The 14,740-nt window shown below is 36.9% G+C and overlaps 1 protein-coding gene across 1 annotated transcript in view; it reads right to left on the bottom strand.

Annotated features, from left to right (window-relative positions):
* Positions 1-334: 334 nt before the first annotated feature.
* LOC120353491 (sortilin-related receptor-like) overlaps positions 335-14,740 on the bottom strand; it is a 40,149-nt gene continuing 25,743 nt past the window's right edge. The window contains 9 exon segments of the mRNA XM_039437314.1: positions 335-393; positions 396-524; positions 527-548; positions 4,199-4,510; positions 5,878-5,963; positions 5,966-6,044; positions 7,938-8,149; positions 9,013-9,231; positions 11,751-11,987. Coding sequence (XP_039293248.1) covers positions 335-393; positions 396-524; positions 527-548; positions 4,199-4,510; positions 5,878-5,963; positions 5,966-6,044; positions 7,938-8,149; positions 9,013-9,231; positions 11,751-11,987 — 1,355 coding nt within the window.

Genomic DNA, 14,740 nt, shown 5'->3' with positions numbered 1-14,740 from the left:
TCAGCTGATGAAATATTTAAAATACGTGAGCATTTGCTCCAGAGTTCAGGAGCATAAGGTAAGAGTATAAGGTAAAGCTTATTCATATAAAAATGAGCAAATGCTTTTGCTTCTACCTTTTGCTCATGAGCAAAACCTTATGCTCCATGCTCTTGCTCATGAGCATTTGCTCTGGTTTTATTCATATGGGCCATTGTTCTGACTCCAGCTGTTTAAATCTAGAACTTCTGAATCATGTGCTCGGAAACCGGCTCTTAGTTGCTCCAGTGTGAACAAGCCCTCATGTGTATCTGAATACACTCCACACATGTGAGGATAGAGCCAATCAGTAGGCCTACAAGAATGGTGACAGTTTGACTGACCTCTTTGAGACACATCGCTTGTTGCGACACTGAACTGTTCACTGGTACACAGAGTGTAGGTGCAGTTGCGCTCATCTGAGCCGTCAGGGCAGTCCACGTCCACGTCACACCTCCAGGCGCGCGGCACGCAGTGGCCCGAGCCGCATCTGAACTGGTCAGGTGGCATGTTTTCACTGAGCACATCGCCTACAACAAACAGTGTAAAATTAGCAAGAATTATTATATTACAGGTTATCCATGACATCTGATTGATGCTGTCAAACCTTATAACGCGATACAAAAATAATTATAAATCCAGGTGATAAAGACTATAAGAGATTACTATAAATCAAGGAGTAAGACAGGGTGCAGTCTATCACCCACTTTATTTAATATTGAATGAAAAAGACTAAGAAATTGTCAAAAAACCACTGATTTCCTGATCACTGAAAATCAGTGGTTTTTTGACAATTTCTTAGTCTTTTTCATTCAATATGAATAATTACCACAATATCAACTTCTCAACTACACAAAAAGCACTTTATTTAAGGCTGTGCAAAGGCTAAAATTAAACTTTCTACTGATGATGTTTGTCAAAGTTTCTCGATATGTATATCACGAAGCTATCAAAATGGAAATGTTTTCTCAGGAAAACATTTTTTTCCGATCAATATTACTTTTTGAGATATGAGCGCCTAAAGTTTTAATTTTTGATACAGAACATTTCAAATTTGGTAAGAGTTCAATCCATGAGATTTTGAGGATGAATTATTCACGGTATTGCTGATTGAATAAAACAAAAATCTTTTGAAAATATGAATTTTTGAGAAAGTTATCCAATTGCCAAAAAATAACTCAACTAAAAGTTATTTTTGGTCATTTTAGTAAATTGAATAACTTTCTCAGAAATTGATATTTCGAAAATTTTTTGTTGTTTTTAATCAAAATTACCTTGAAGAATTCATCCTCTAAATCTCATGGATTTATCTCTTACCCAATTTGAAATGTTGTGTCCCAAGAATTTAAACTTTGAGCGCTCATATCTCGATAAGTAATAATTGGAAATAGTTATTTGTGCAACTAGTGCGCAAAGTGACAGTTTGCTGCACTGAAAGAAACGTTTACGCCCGAGCCGTAGGCGAGGGCGGAATGGTGGTTGTTGATGCAGCAGAGGAACTTTGCGCACGTATTTCACATTAAGTTTTTCCTAGTTACCATTGAATATGAAAAGTGGGTAATTATGGGTAAAATTTCCTGAATGAATCAAATGTTTTTCTGTGTAATTTTATTATTAATAAAAACCTTAATTTATTGTCAAATTTAATAATAATGTGTGTGTGTTTGAATGCGGGGGGGGGGGGGGCGGAAACTTATCGGTTCCAAGTACAAATTGGATATTGATAAGAAAATGAGTAAATTTTGATCAATATGTGGCAACATCAACATAATGCTGTCATCCACCGCCTCAATATTCCTATAAAGTGCACCACACTATATACACAGTTACCAACTTCATTTTGATTTTGCTGCACTGGTGCTCCATTTAACCTAATAACTATTTTGCGTTGCCATGTTGCAAATCTGGAGTACGCAAGTGCGGAAAAGTGATTCTTTGCGGCCTGCAATCAGTACACAAATGGTCACTTTTCAAGGTATCTGTAGGAAATAGTTATTTGTGCAACTAGTGCGCAAAGTGACAGTTTGCTGCACCGAAAGAAACGTTTACGCCCGAGCCGTAGGCGAGGGCGGAATGGTTTGTTGAGTGCAGCAGAGGAACTTTGCGCACGTATTTCACATCAAGTTTTTCCTACAGTTACCATTGAATATGAAAAGTGTAATATATAATAGTAATAATTAGCGCGTTGTGCTTGGTTGGACCTCTGCTCACTATAGCAGCCACAGCAGTCACTGTTACCAACTTCATTTTGATTTTGCTGCACTGTTGCTCCATATAACCTACTAAGTATTTGCGTTGCCATGTGCAAATCTGGAGTGCAGAAAAATTTTTCCCGCACTAGAGCGGAAAAGTGATTCTTTGCGTTCTGTAATCAGTGCAGCAATGGCCACTTTTCAACGTAACTGTAGGAAAAGAATATTTCCCAGACAAAGCTATTTCATTTTGATAGCTTGATCATATACAATCGAGAAACTTTGAAAATATCACCAGTAGAAAGTTAGTTTTAGCCTTTGCACAGCCTTACATTGACACATTTTCAGAGAATGGAAATGCAAAGTAGATTTGGGTATTAAATTATATGATGACATTTACCTCAATGCACTTTTGTTCGCGGATGACCTGTGGATAATAGAGAAAAATGAAGACAGTCTACAAAAGTCAGTTCATATCCTGAATGAAATATGCAAGGCTTATGATTTTAGAATGTCTCAGGGGAAGCAAAAAATTATGGCATTCACCAGTAAATACTTCCCGACAAGATCAAAAAAGTTATTGACAAGATTGTATTGGAGCAAGTGTTACAATACTGCTAGCTTGGTTGTGATATCGGTTTCAAGGACTAATTGGATATTGATAAGAAAATGAGTAAATTCTAATCAATATGTGGCAGCATCAGCAGAAACCTACACAAGAAAGCGAGGGAAAGAGACTCGCATGAAGTTCACAGAGTGATGGCTGCCCTGTTCTTCTATATGGAGTGAATCATGGTTCAAAACAAACGTCTAGAGAGCAGAAATGAGATTCCTTCGCAGACTAGGGCTGTGACCGCCGGGACCACATAAGAAACGAGGATATACCAGAACTGGATGCCTTCAACATGACGAGAAGGTAATATCTTATCCATGGAGAGAGAATGTCAACAGAATGCCAGCAGAAAGGATTCCCTTGAAGATTCTGAACTACCAACCGAAAGGGAAAAGAGATATAGGTAGGCTTGAAAAAGATGGAAATAGATTACAAAATATGTGATAACTGCTAAAAAAATCAATTTCATTATAGATTTACTGTATAATGTGAAAAAATCGATTTTAATTTTAGATTACAGTGTGCTGCAATAGATTTGATCTATACTGTTGTGAGTCGGCAAGAGCCAAAACCTTGATGGAAAGAAGAAGAAGATTATGATATCATAACAAACTTTACTACCCAAAGATAGTAAATATTTACTAAGGTAGAATATTTAAAATATTTAATATTTAAGGTAAAATATTCACCCTAAGTTAGAAATAATTTGTGGAGTAGAGTTAATTGAAGAGTAGAAGGAGGAGAAACTGTGAATAATGAAGAATCTATTTGTGTAGCGAGCATCCTTCAAGGAGCTCTGTAGGGAGCTTCCTCTAACTAGGATCTCTGAAGCTGATGTTTTTCAAAGCCGTAACTAATGCCCCGCAAACCATACTGCTTTGTCTTTTTTTCACTTGAAATGGGACATGTTGTGACAAAATAATTTAGAAGGGTACTGAGATTATAGTTCTATAGTAACATTATGATATGGAAATTTCAATTATAATTAAGAGATTGGGAGAAGAATAATATACATGCTAAAAGACAAACTTGAAAACCTCAAACAACCGTTAGAATTAAATATTGCCAAAAGATTTCTTAGTGCGCCTCTAAAGGGCCAACTGAACATACCTACCAAATTTGAACGATTTTGGTCCGTAGATTTTTAGTTCTGCGAGTGAGTGAGTGAGTGAGTGAGTGAGTGAGTGAGTCAGTCAGTCAGTCAATGAGTGAGTGCCATTTCGCTTTTATATATATATATATATATAGATTCATACATTGCCTATATGCCACGGAGGCATAGCTACGGGACGCGTACTGTTACAGTACAGTACTAGCCACTACATTATAATTTCTATTGAATCGACCCGATGAATAAATAAATATTTGTAATTACCTCATCGGATCCATCACCGCAATCATCGTCACCATCACACATCCACTTTTTGCTGATGCACAGCTGATTGGCGCATTTGAACTGAAACGCGGAACAGGTCTTGTCGACCGGGGGACACGTGCTATTCGGGTAGGGCACGACACGTGTGCCTTCGCACAGACACATGTTGCCCGACTGGACCAGGTCATCAGGACATAGACACGTGTGCTGTTTGCCCGGCAGGTTGAAGCACAGGTGCGAACAGTCGTGTTGACCCAAGCAGGCAAAGTCGTCCGATTTGTAGTGGCCCACTCTGTAGTCGGAGCTTACAACCTGCCAAAACAAAGCGAAATGTTTATTAACTTATTTATTCATTGTCACAATACTCCATATTCTGAGTTACACTCATTTGATTGGTGACTTGTCAATTTCTATAACTAATAATTAATATTAAAATAATATAATGATTTTACAGTATTTATAATACTGTAATATTTACTAATATTACAGTATTAGGCTACTTATTGCAATCTAAAATATGGATTGAAAGTTCTATCTATTGATGAAATCTAAGCGCTTTATTGCAAGACTAGCAGGTAACCCGTCCTTCGCAAGGGACCAATTAAAAACTTGACAAACTGAAAACGTGACGTACTGAAATCTTCAAAATAGGCCTATAAACATCCTTGGTTAGTTAAGAATCTATATACAAAATTTCAAGTTGATCAGTTCAGTAGTTGAGACGTGATGATGCGTCATCCTTAAATTTCCTACCCCCTACATGTATAAGCCCATTCTTTTTCTCTATTCTATTAAAATATTATGTTATAGTTATTCTGCTATGTTATAGTTATCAATAGTTATTCTGATATGTTATAGTTAGCAAAATTCTGTGATTGAGTAAAGGATTTTCTCAATCAGCATTTTTTTGACTACATGTATGAATAATTTTAAATTTTTGAGCTGTTTAAGAAGGCAGCTTATTCCAGATTAAAAGGAGTTTTTTCCAATGCTACAATTCTATGTATTGGGAGTTCAATGATATTTTTATTTCGAGTATTACATTGATGTAAGAAAAACAAATATAATAGAATAGTATAATAGAAAAGTATAAATAGAATTATTTAGCCTACTCCACTCCAACGATAAGTACGATTTCGTAAGAACGTTTTTTCCGTCCTTATAAATTCTACCAGATTGAATGCAATTTGACAGACACATGATCATGTGTTTCAAAAGTAAAATAAAAATATATAAATAAAAGTATGTGTTCAATGTAAAATAATTTATAAGGACCGCAAAAAATCGTACATCCAATGATCGATGTGTGTGTAACTAGACTTACTGGATCTCATTTTGTATTAATTTATTCATTAATTCAATTACAAATTATAATATAGAAATGACCGGACAAAATTAATAGGCCTAGCCAATGACTGTTCTACTCCCAAATTTCTCATGGATAGTAAACTTTCCTCAAGAAGGGTTACATTTTCACATTCAAGAATTATTTTAACATGCACTTAGGTGGCCCACCTATTTTTCGCTGAATTGAATTACTGGATCAAACTTTGAATTGCTAGATCTAATTTTGAATTACTGGATCTAATTTTGTATTACTGTGACATAAACTTTGGTGACCCATTCTCAATCACTGGATGTAATTTAGCATCATTGTGACTTGAACCTCGGTGACCCACCTTCATGTCCATAAGTCCCTGAGGATCCATAGCCACTTGTTGTATTCCCACTCCGTGATCCTTGTCGGCGACAAAAATGACGCCATCTTCCAATCATCCCAGTACATACTGCCCTTGAAAACGGCCACTGCAAAGGGGTGTGCCACTCTCGTGTCCTTGGACAACACCTGTCACAACAAATTACACAATTTCTAAATAAAAAATAGACATCAATAGGATGAAATTGAATAAAATAAAAAAGTAGTTAATGAAACTGTTATGGTTTGAAGCTAGGTGACCCCCAGAAAGTATTTTCACATCAAATCATAATATTAGCTCCCATACAGATTAGGGAAAGTAAATTAGTTTACTCAAAAAAAAAATCAGATACAAACTATACTCTGAATGAAACAAGCTGACACATTGACAAAATATAAGGCCGGGCGTACACCGGTTAGTCGAGACAGGACTAGTCACGTTTAGTCATAATACTTTTTGTGTAGTTGAGAAGTTGATATTGTGGTAATTATTCATATTAAATAAAAATACTAAGAACTATACTAAGGTCAATTTCGTAGTATTTTCATTTAATTAGTCACAATACTTAACATTGCTGCTTATGAAGACATGTCTAATTACAATGAATAATCAGTGTGAGTTTCATCACAAACAACTATTGTGACTGAACGTGTCTGATCATGTCTTGTCTTGTCTTGTCTTGTCTTGACTAACTGGTGTGCGCTACTGGTGTGCGCTACTGGTGTACCAGTTAGTCAAGACAAGACACGTTTAGTCACAATACTTCACATTGTTGCTTATGAAGACATGTCTAATTGCAATGACTAATCGGTGTGTGTTGCTTCATAAGCAACTATGTGGAATATTGTGACTAATCGTGACTAGTCTTGTCTTGACTAAATGGTGTGTGCCCACCCATAGTGTTGTGGGAAAGTCTCAACTTGTTTGATTCAGGTTTGGCATAACTTGAATTGCTGAAGTAGCATTTACAATAGTTTGTAAATGTTTGCACTGAAAATTGGAGAAGTGAATGAAACATAATATAAACTAACATGAATTAACTTTTTTACATTGTTTTTATTAATATAACCTAACCTACTAAGAAAAGAAATGAAAAAAATGCATTCACTTGATAATGGCATCATGGCCAAAACTGTCGTGAGTAAACAATTTAAAGCAAAGACCTTAAAGATGCATAGACTCACATGCAGCGCTAGTGTCGTACTTGGAATTGAAATCGGCCATTGAGGGGGCAACATATAAGATTATTACAAACCAATGCCTTTGTAATCTATAATATATATATAGATATAATATATGGTGCTAAAATACCCCAATAGCGGCCTTCAATTTCAAGTAAGAGCTATCATTGGGAAGGCATAGGCATTGTGGGTCTATCTCTTTAAGGTCTTTGATTCAAAGAAAGGGTACTTAGATTTCTACTTTTTATTTCTATCAAGAGTAGTTCTAACAAAAAAAGACAACCTAACCTACCTTTTGAAGAGTGTCACCACCTAGATCAAAATAGAAATATTACTTGAGTGTGAGATAGCCTCATAGTCAAAATCGTATTAGAATCATATCTGATTCAGGCGAGCTAGATGCAGTATTAACTAAAGTAATATCCAAGGGTATTTGCAAGTGTACACGTGTGATCACGCATAAGTCGAGAAACAAAATCTGGAAAGTGTCATTGAAACACGTTGTGACTTGTCTGTACCTACTCACACTGAACGCAACCAGCAAGTGCAAGCATTCAGTGTGAGTGTTCCTATCGCTCTCTCCACATTTTGTTTCTCATCTGCAGACTTGGTCATGCATGACCAAGCGTGCACTTGCAAATACGTGTATCCAATTTTATCACATTGTTATTCATCTGGACATTTCCATAATTGAATATAAATATTCATGATATTGTAGATCTTTTAGAATAGTATCTTTTCAATTATTATATCGTGTGTTTGACATTTGCTGTATATTGTGACGAAGGTAATGCTTCTGAAGACCTCAGAAGCGGTTGCAATAAAACTTATTCTAGTCTATTCTATTCAACCCTTACTCACCTTGAAGAAATGCTTGCCATCCAAATCGGCGCTTCCAATATAGTCGTCTCTAGCATCCACCCAGTAAATCCGCTGCGCATGGAAGTCTATGGTGACACCATTCGGCCAAATAACGTCCGGATAAGAGAACAGCTGTTTCACATGACTGCCGTCTGTGTTGGCGCGGCTCAAACTCGGATGGCCAATCGCCCAATCCGTCCAGAACAGGTAACCTGTTGCCAAAAAAATCAAGAAAAAATATTCTATTTCAGCAAAACATATGTTTTTCCAACAAAAAACCTGTTAATGCAGCAGAAAAATCTGTTTTTTACAGCAAAAATTCTCAATTCTCTCAATCACAATCAAATGTTTTTGGTAGAGAGTTAGTGAGAAGGATATTTTGAATATTCTCTCCGAAGAACATTGATATGTCCAAAGCTCCGCCAATTATGTAGATGCATAACAATATTATCGATAGTTATTCCAAATTGCTTTTTCATATCATATACAGTTCAATCTTAGTCTATATTATGTAAATTCATCTATATTGCTGTATTGTAAGCTATTAAGGTGCGTACAGATTTACGTGCCGCGAACATGAGCAATTCAGTTTTAATCAGCTGATGCCAGACAACCCATATCTGTATCTCACCGTTTCTATAAAAATACAGATATAATCAGCTGATTAAAGTGAATTGCTCATTTTCGCGGCGCGTATATTTGTACGCACCTTACATATAAGTGTATAAGCCAGTATATTGTAATCTACACGAATCTACTCACCATCAATCACGATATCACATATACACAAACTCTATGCCTCAGTTGCACAAAAGCCTGTATTCAAAAGTCATGAGAACCATTCAAAAAAACCTTCTTTTTAGAATAACCATCTCTGATTGGTTCCTGTGGAATTTAATCATAATTAAATTCAACAGGCTTCCGTGCAACTTAGCCTGTGTCTCACAAAAGCCGGTTAAATTTAAACCGTGATTAAATGCCACTAGAAACAGCCCGGGGGGGCTCACCAGTGAAATGTACCTGGCAATGCCCATATATTTGTCAAAATATTCAATAAAGGATTCCTATTCATTACCTTTCATTGGATGCACCGCAATTCCTCTAGGTTTCTTCAGCTCCTTGGGTCCCAGGATCTTCCTCCTCATACGTCCCGCGTTGCTGATATCCGTCCTAATCACCTCAATCCTGGCGCGAATTCCGTCCACAAAGTACAACATGTTTGTGAGCCAGTCAAACGACATTCCCTCCACTGACGACAAGCCATACTCAACGAGCGTCTCAACTGGTTTCTCGCCTTTGAAAAGAATAAAAAAGAATTAGTTATTTGTGCAACTAGTGCGCAAAGTGACAGTTTGCTGCATCGAAAGAAACGTTTACGCCCGAGCCGTAGGCGAGGGCGGAATGGTTTCTTGAGTGCAGCAAACAAACTTTGCGCACGTATTTCACATTAAATTTTTCCTACAGTTACCATTGAATATGAAAAGTGGGTAATTATGGGTAAAATTGCCTGAATAATGTATGTGTGTTTGAATGGCGGGGGGCAGCTGTGGTGGCACTGTGCTGTCGTTGTCCTCCATTATAATATCTACTTATAATTAGCGCGTTGTGCTTGGTTGCACCTCTGCTCACTATAGCAGCCACAGCAGTCACTGTTACCAACTTAATTTTGATTTTGCTGCACTGGTGCTCCATATAACCTACTAACTATTTTGCGTTGTCATGCTGCAAATCTGGAGTACGCAAAGTACTCACTTTGCGCACTAGTGCGGAAAAGTGATTCTTTGCAGCCTGCAATCAGTGCACAAATGGTCACTTTTCAGGGTATCTGTAGGAAAAGGATATTTTCTCTTTATTCAACACAGCAAATCAAAACATTATACAGTTGAGTATCGTCATTAAAACTAATATTGATACAGATTATAAATGATTGTGAAGACAACAAAATATGTGATGTCAATGGGATTGAGAACGGTCTGGAATTGAAATTCGATACCGTGGTGTCGTAATGGATCAGCATCCGTCCATCCGTAATGGTCCATCCGTTGTGCACTTCAATAGGTCATCACAGGGGTTGATGCACTTATTGTTTATTATTTGAAGTGTGAAAAACATTTGTTACAACTTGTTACGCGATCTAGAAAACGTGTTTACCTATTTGTTAAGTTGCGTTCAGTGTTGATGCTGAAAATAGTATAATAGGTTATATGCTTATCGTATTAAAATTTCTTTATTGTTCTTGTTTAAATGAAAAATGAATTGATTTAATGCCCTTGCACAGTATTTGCTTTAATATTGAATTGTGGGTTGGGATGGTGCTTAAATACAATTGTTTCAAGACCGGTAAAGACAATACAGAACACACTATTGAAAATCATACTAGAAAAGAATAGACCCAACAAAATCTGTTTTTCTAGGATTCTCGATAGTTTTTTCTAGGATTCTCGATGGTTTTTCTAGGATTCGGATGGAATTTTTGCCCATACGACAGTTATATTTGAAGAATATCATATTATATTATAAAAATTTTTCAATTTTCCTATTCATAAATAAGTAACTGTGCCCCGGTTAGCAACTACGGCCAGTAAGCTTCCTCTACATAGCACCATCATTTCTCAATAATTTCCAGTTATGTACGAGATTTAATTCTTTTGGTTTGTACTTGAACAAATATCTGGTTGATAGAATGGCTGGGATATGGCAGAGCGATTTTGGAGTTCAATAGGATAAAATAATATAAGTAAAGTTATAGTTAAAATTATGGTCGACTTCTTCAAGTTCATTCTTATTAGATACACACATTGGATAGAATTAATAATCATAATAGATAATATGTTTTTTTTTTGTCTAATGAAAACTAAGGCTAGGCACACACCAGTTAGTCAAGACAACACTAGTCACAATACTTCACATAGTTGCTTATGAAGACATGTCTAATTGCAATGAGTAATCAGTGTGTGTTGCTTCTTAAGCTGCGTACACATAAACGCTCATCCAACCCGCACCGAGCACGCTCCTCCCTCGTACCGCCCTCGTTCCTCCATCGAACTACAGTCGCGCCGCCCACGCACCCATCATGAACGTTACGGAAGATGTTAGATCTTCTCGCGTTCCCCGGTCGAACCATTGTTGCTCGCCGGTCGATCATCAATCGCTCTGCTGGAGTGACGTTCGGTCTTGGAGCGGAACGAAAGTCTGTACGCACCTTTAGAGCGACTATGTGAAGTATTGTGACTAGTGTTGTCTTGACTAACTGGTGTGTGCCTACCCTAATGATTTTTTGCATTCTTTCTATGTAATTCTTAAAACCATTCTAGGGCTTGACTCTTGTATTGAAACTCATTATATTATTCTAATATGATAACTTATTAATAAATTTTCAATGTTTATTATGTTTTCATCTTCATGTTCACTAATTTTTAGTTTTTGCTATTAGCTAGTCGAAGTTTGCATGGCTCCTTTCCCAAGCTCGAGCTTGCTCTTTTGGGAAGTAATTTGGCAAGTAATATGCCCGGTTCCTCAAAAGACAGTTAAATTTTAACCGTGATTAATTTCACGACAACCAATCAGATAAGGTATTTTTGATAATACGGCTTCTCTGATTGGTTCTAGTGTTTTATTTTGTACAATTATTCCATTATCACAGTGTACGAGTATATTGCATAGTTTATTTATTTGTAACTTTTAAGGAGTAAATAAACGAAATTTAAAAAAAAATAAATAATTCAATACCATATGACACATGTGAAAAATGAGGCAAATACACCATTATTGAAACTGTTGAGGGTAGCCGACTAATTTCACCACTAATTTTACCTTTGAGACACTGCCGCTGGATCGAACTGTTGCTGATATCGGCCCAGTAAACGCAGTCATTCTCCACGTCGAATTCGATCGCTACAACGTTCTTCATCCTAGGCAAGGGAAGCGGCTCCGCTCTCAAATTGCTCAGATCGTAGCGAACGATGCGTGTTTTCTGCGCTACCAGAAGGAAATCTTTCACCTCGCTGTAGGGACACGGGATCAGGTCGGGCAGAAAGTCTTCTTCACCTCCTAAGAAAGAACGAAATAAGAATGTATGTGAAATAATCAGTTGGGAATAGTCAGAAATCAGAAAGAAAGAAATAAGAATTTATGTGGAATCGGATAGAAAAATCAGCCTACAATAAAAACTTGATACCGTGAAACTTGAAGTAGGGTACTCAATGACTCAATCTCCATTTCCTCCAGCATCTCAAGGTCTGGTCAAAATAGGTACTTGACAAACTAAGATATTGACGAACTGAGACCTTCCTCTAACACACTTTGACAGCACCTAAATCTTGTATTGAAGTCTTCCTCAACTTACTACGAGCCTAAAGAAATTAGACTGAATATTGACTGGTCACATAAGGCACTTGACAAAGTAAAAACTTGACGAACTGATTCACTCCGCTAGCAACTCATTACTTGACACTAGTTAGAATAAATATTTCAATTTGTTAGAACCAAATCCTATACTATTAAACGAGCAATTTTTGTTTATATGTTTAGATGTTTGGATGTTTAGATGTTATATGTTTGTATTTCACCGGATCTCGAAAACGGCTCTAACGATTCTCACGAAATTCAGAACATAGTAGGTTTATAATGTAAAAAATCGATTGCACTAAATCTCATCCCAGGGAAAACTCGCTGAAAGACATTAAAAGGATAATTATTATTCATCCTTGGAAAAACAGCTGATAATAATTATTTCGTCGTCTGTTGATGATGGAAGTGAGTGAGCGAGTTCATGTGTGAGGGACTGTGTCAAAATTATGACTCAGCTGTTGAACTTTTGTAATCATTCAATCAGGTACTTAGTGCCGGTTGCAAAAAAGCCGGGTTATTTTCAATCCTGATTAATTCCAGTAGACCCATCTTTTTAAATGGTCTTCTCTGATTTGGTTCACATAAAATTAATCAGGATAAAAATTTACCGGCTTTTGTGCAACCGGGCCTTTGTGAGGGAAATGTTTGCATTCCTCTGGAAATTAAACTCATTTACTGTGATTAGATAGAACATTTCTGTATGAACTATGAATCTATCTATATTATAAAAGCGAAATGGCACTCACTCACTGACTGACTGACTCACTCACTCACTCACTCACTCACTCACTCGCAGTACTAAAAATCTACCAGACCAAAAACGTTCAAATTTGGTAGGTATGTCCAGTTGGTGGCCCTTTAGATGCGCACTAAGAAATCTTTTGGCAATATTTTAACTCAAAGGTTGTTTTTAAGGGTTTAAAGTTCGTCTTTTAGCATGTATATTCTTCTCTCCCAATCTCTTAATTATAATTGAAATTTCCATATCATATGTTACTATAGAACTATAATCTAGATAGAGTACCTCTTCGAAACAGTTGTTAACTGGCACCTAAATTAATAATTTTGTCAGGTTGGCATTAAGTTGAGTTGACTTTGTTATATTGCACCAAGTTGAAGATTTAAATGCATTTATCGCGGAAAAATTGATTGGGCACTGCTACTTCAATCCTGGGAATATTATTTTTACTAGCAGTCAGGCTCGCTTCGCTCGCCATATCCGTTTAGCCAGACGTTTAGTCTGGCCCCCGACTACATATGATAAAAATGCTCAAATGAAAAATGCAGGCGAGCGAAGCGAGCCTGCTGATTTCATTCTTGGTCGATCCAGTCGGGGGTCCAGGGCGGAGCCCCCCTGGCTAGACGGATATGGCGAGCGAAGCGAGCTTGACGGCTAGTGTTATTATAATTTCTTCTTTCGTAATAAATGTTGTACGCTTTTGTACTCCAGAGCGAAGCTCGGTCCCCGATATTTATAAAAAAAAAATTGTGGGTACACTCACACAACTTTCCTTGCTCATTGATCTATAAGCCTCATAAACGAGATAATTATTTAGGGAATAAATTATGCCATTGGCGGATAAATAATTAAAACTACTATTTACTATTGTGATTGTGTTCGAGTACATTTTCCTTTGTTTGATTATGAAATTTGAGGACTTTTTAAAAGTTGTCAAAACAGCTGCTCTACAAATAAATATCGACATGTGTTCTTTTGAATAAACTGCTCTACCTACTACCTACCTCACGCACGAGAAAGAGGTTACAAAGTAAATTTCTCAAGGATGGGGTGGACCCCCTGTTAATTTCTCAGGGAGGAGACTCATGCCAGTTAATAGAGCTGATATATAACTATACAGGGTATGAATTTGAAAAAAATCGGTCAAGTCATTTTTGAGAAAATCGTGATAGAAATTTAACAAAATTCATTCTTCTCAGGAATATTACGGAGCTCATGTAATTTTCCCAGAAATGAGACTCATGTCAGTTGATAAGGCTTATAAGCTATCTGGGGTATAAATTTGAAGAAAATCGTTAGAGCCGTTTTCGAGAAAACCGTGAAAAACATGGTTTTTTTTAGCAATTATCCGCCATTTTGAATTGAATTTCTTAATGTCGGATCCTCATGGTATAAGGACCTCAAGTTTAAAATTTCAAGTCAATCGGTTAATTAGGAATGGAGTTATCGTGTTCACAGACACACACACACACACAGACACCACACCACACACCACACACACACCACACCACACACCCACACACACACACACAGACCAACACCCAAAAATCAGGTTTTTGGACTCGTATAGAAACGTATAGAAAACTTGAAAAGGGTACCTTTATTTTTTTGGGAAAGCAATACTTTCCTCCTCACCTGGTAATAGGGCAAGGACAGTAAAAAAGGGTCATAATTGACTTCTGACAGTATTTAGTGAGATGAGGTGATACTTATT

Source organism: Nilaparvata lugens, chromosome 11, assembly GCF_014356525.2.
Source record: "Nilaparvata lugens isolate BPH chromosome 11, ASM1435652v1, whole genome shotgun sequence".
Classification (NCBI taxonomy): domain Eukaryota; kingdom Metazoa; phylum Arthropoda; class Insecta; order Hemiptera; family Delphacidae; genus Nilaparvata; species Nilaparvata lugens.
The sequence above is the reverse complement of the archived record's forward strand: the minus strand, read 5'-3'. Positions and strand labels throughout refer to the sequence as shown.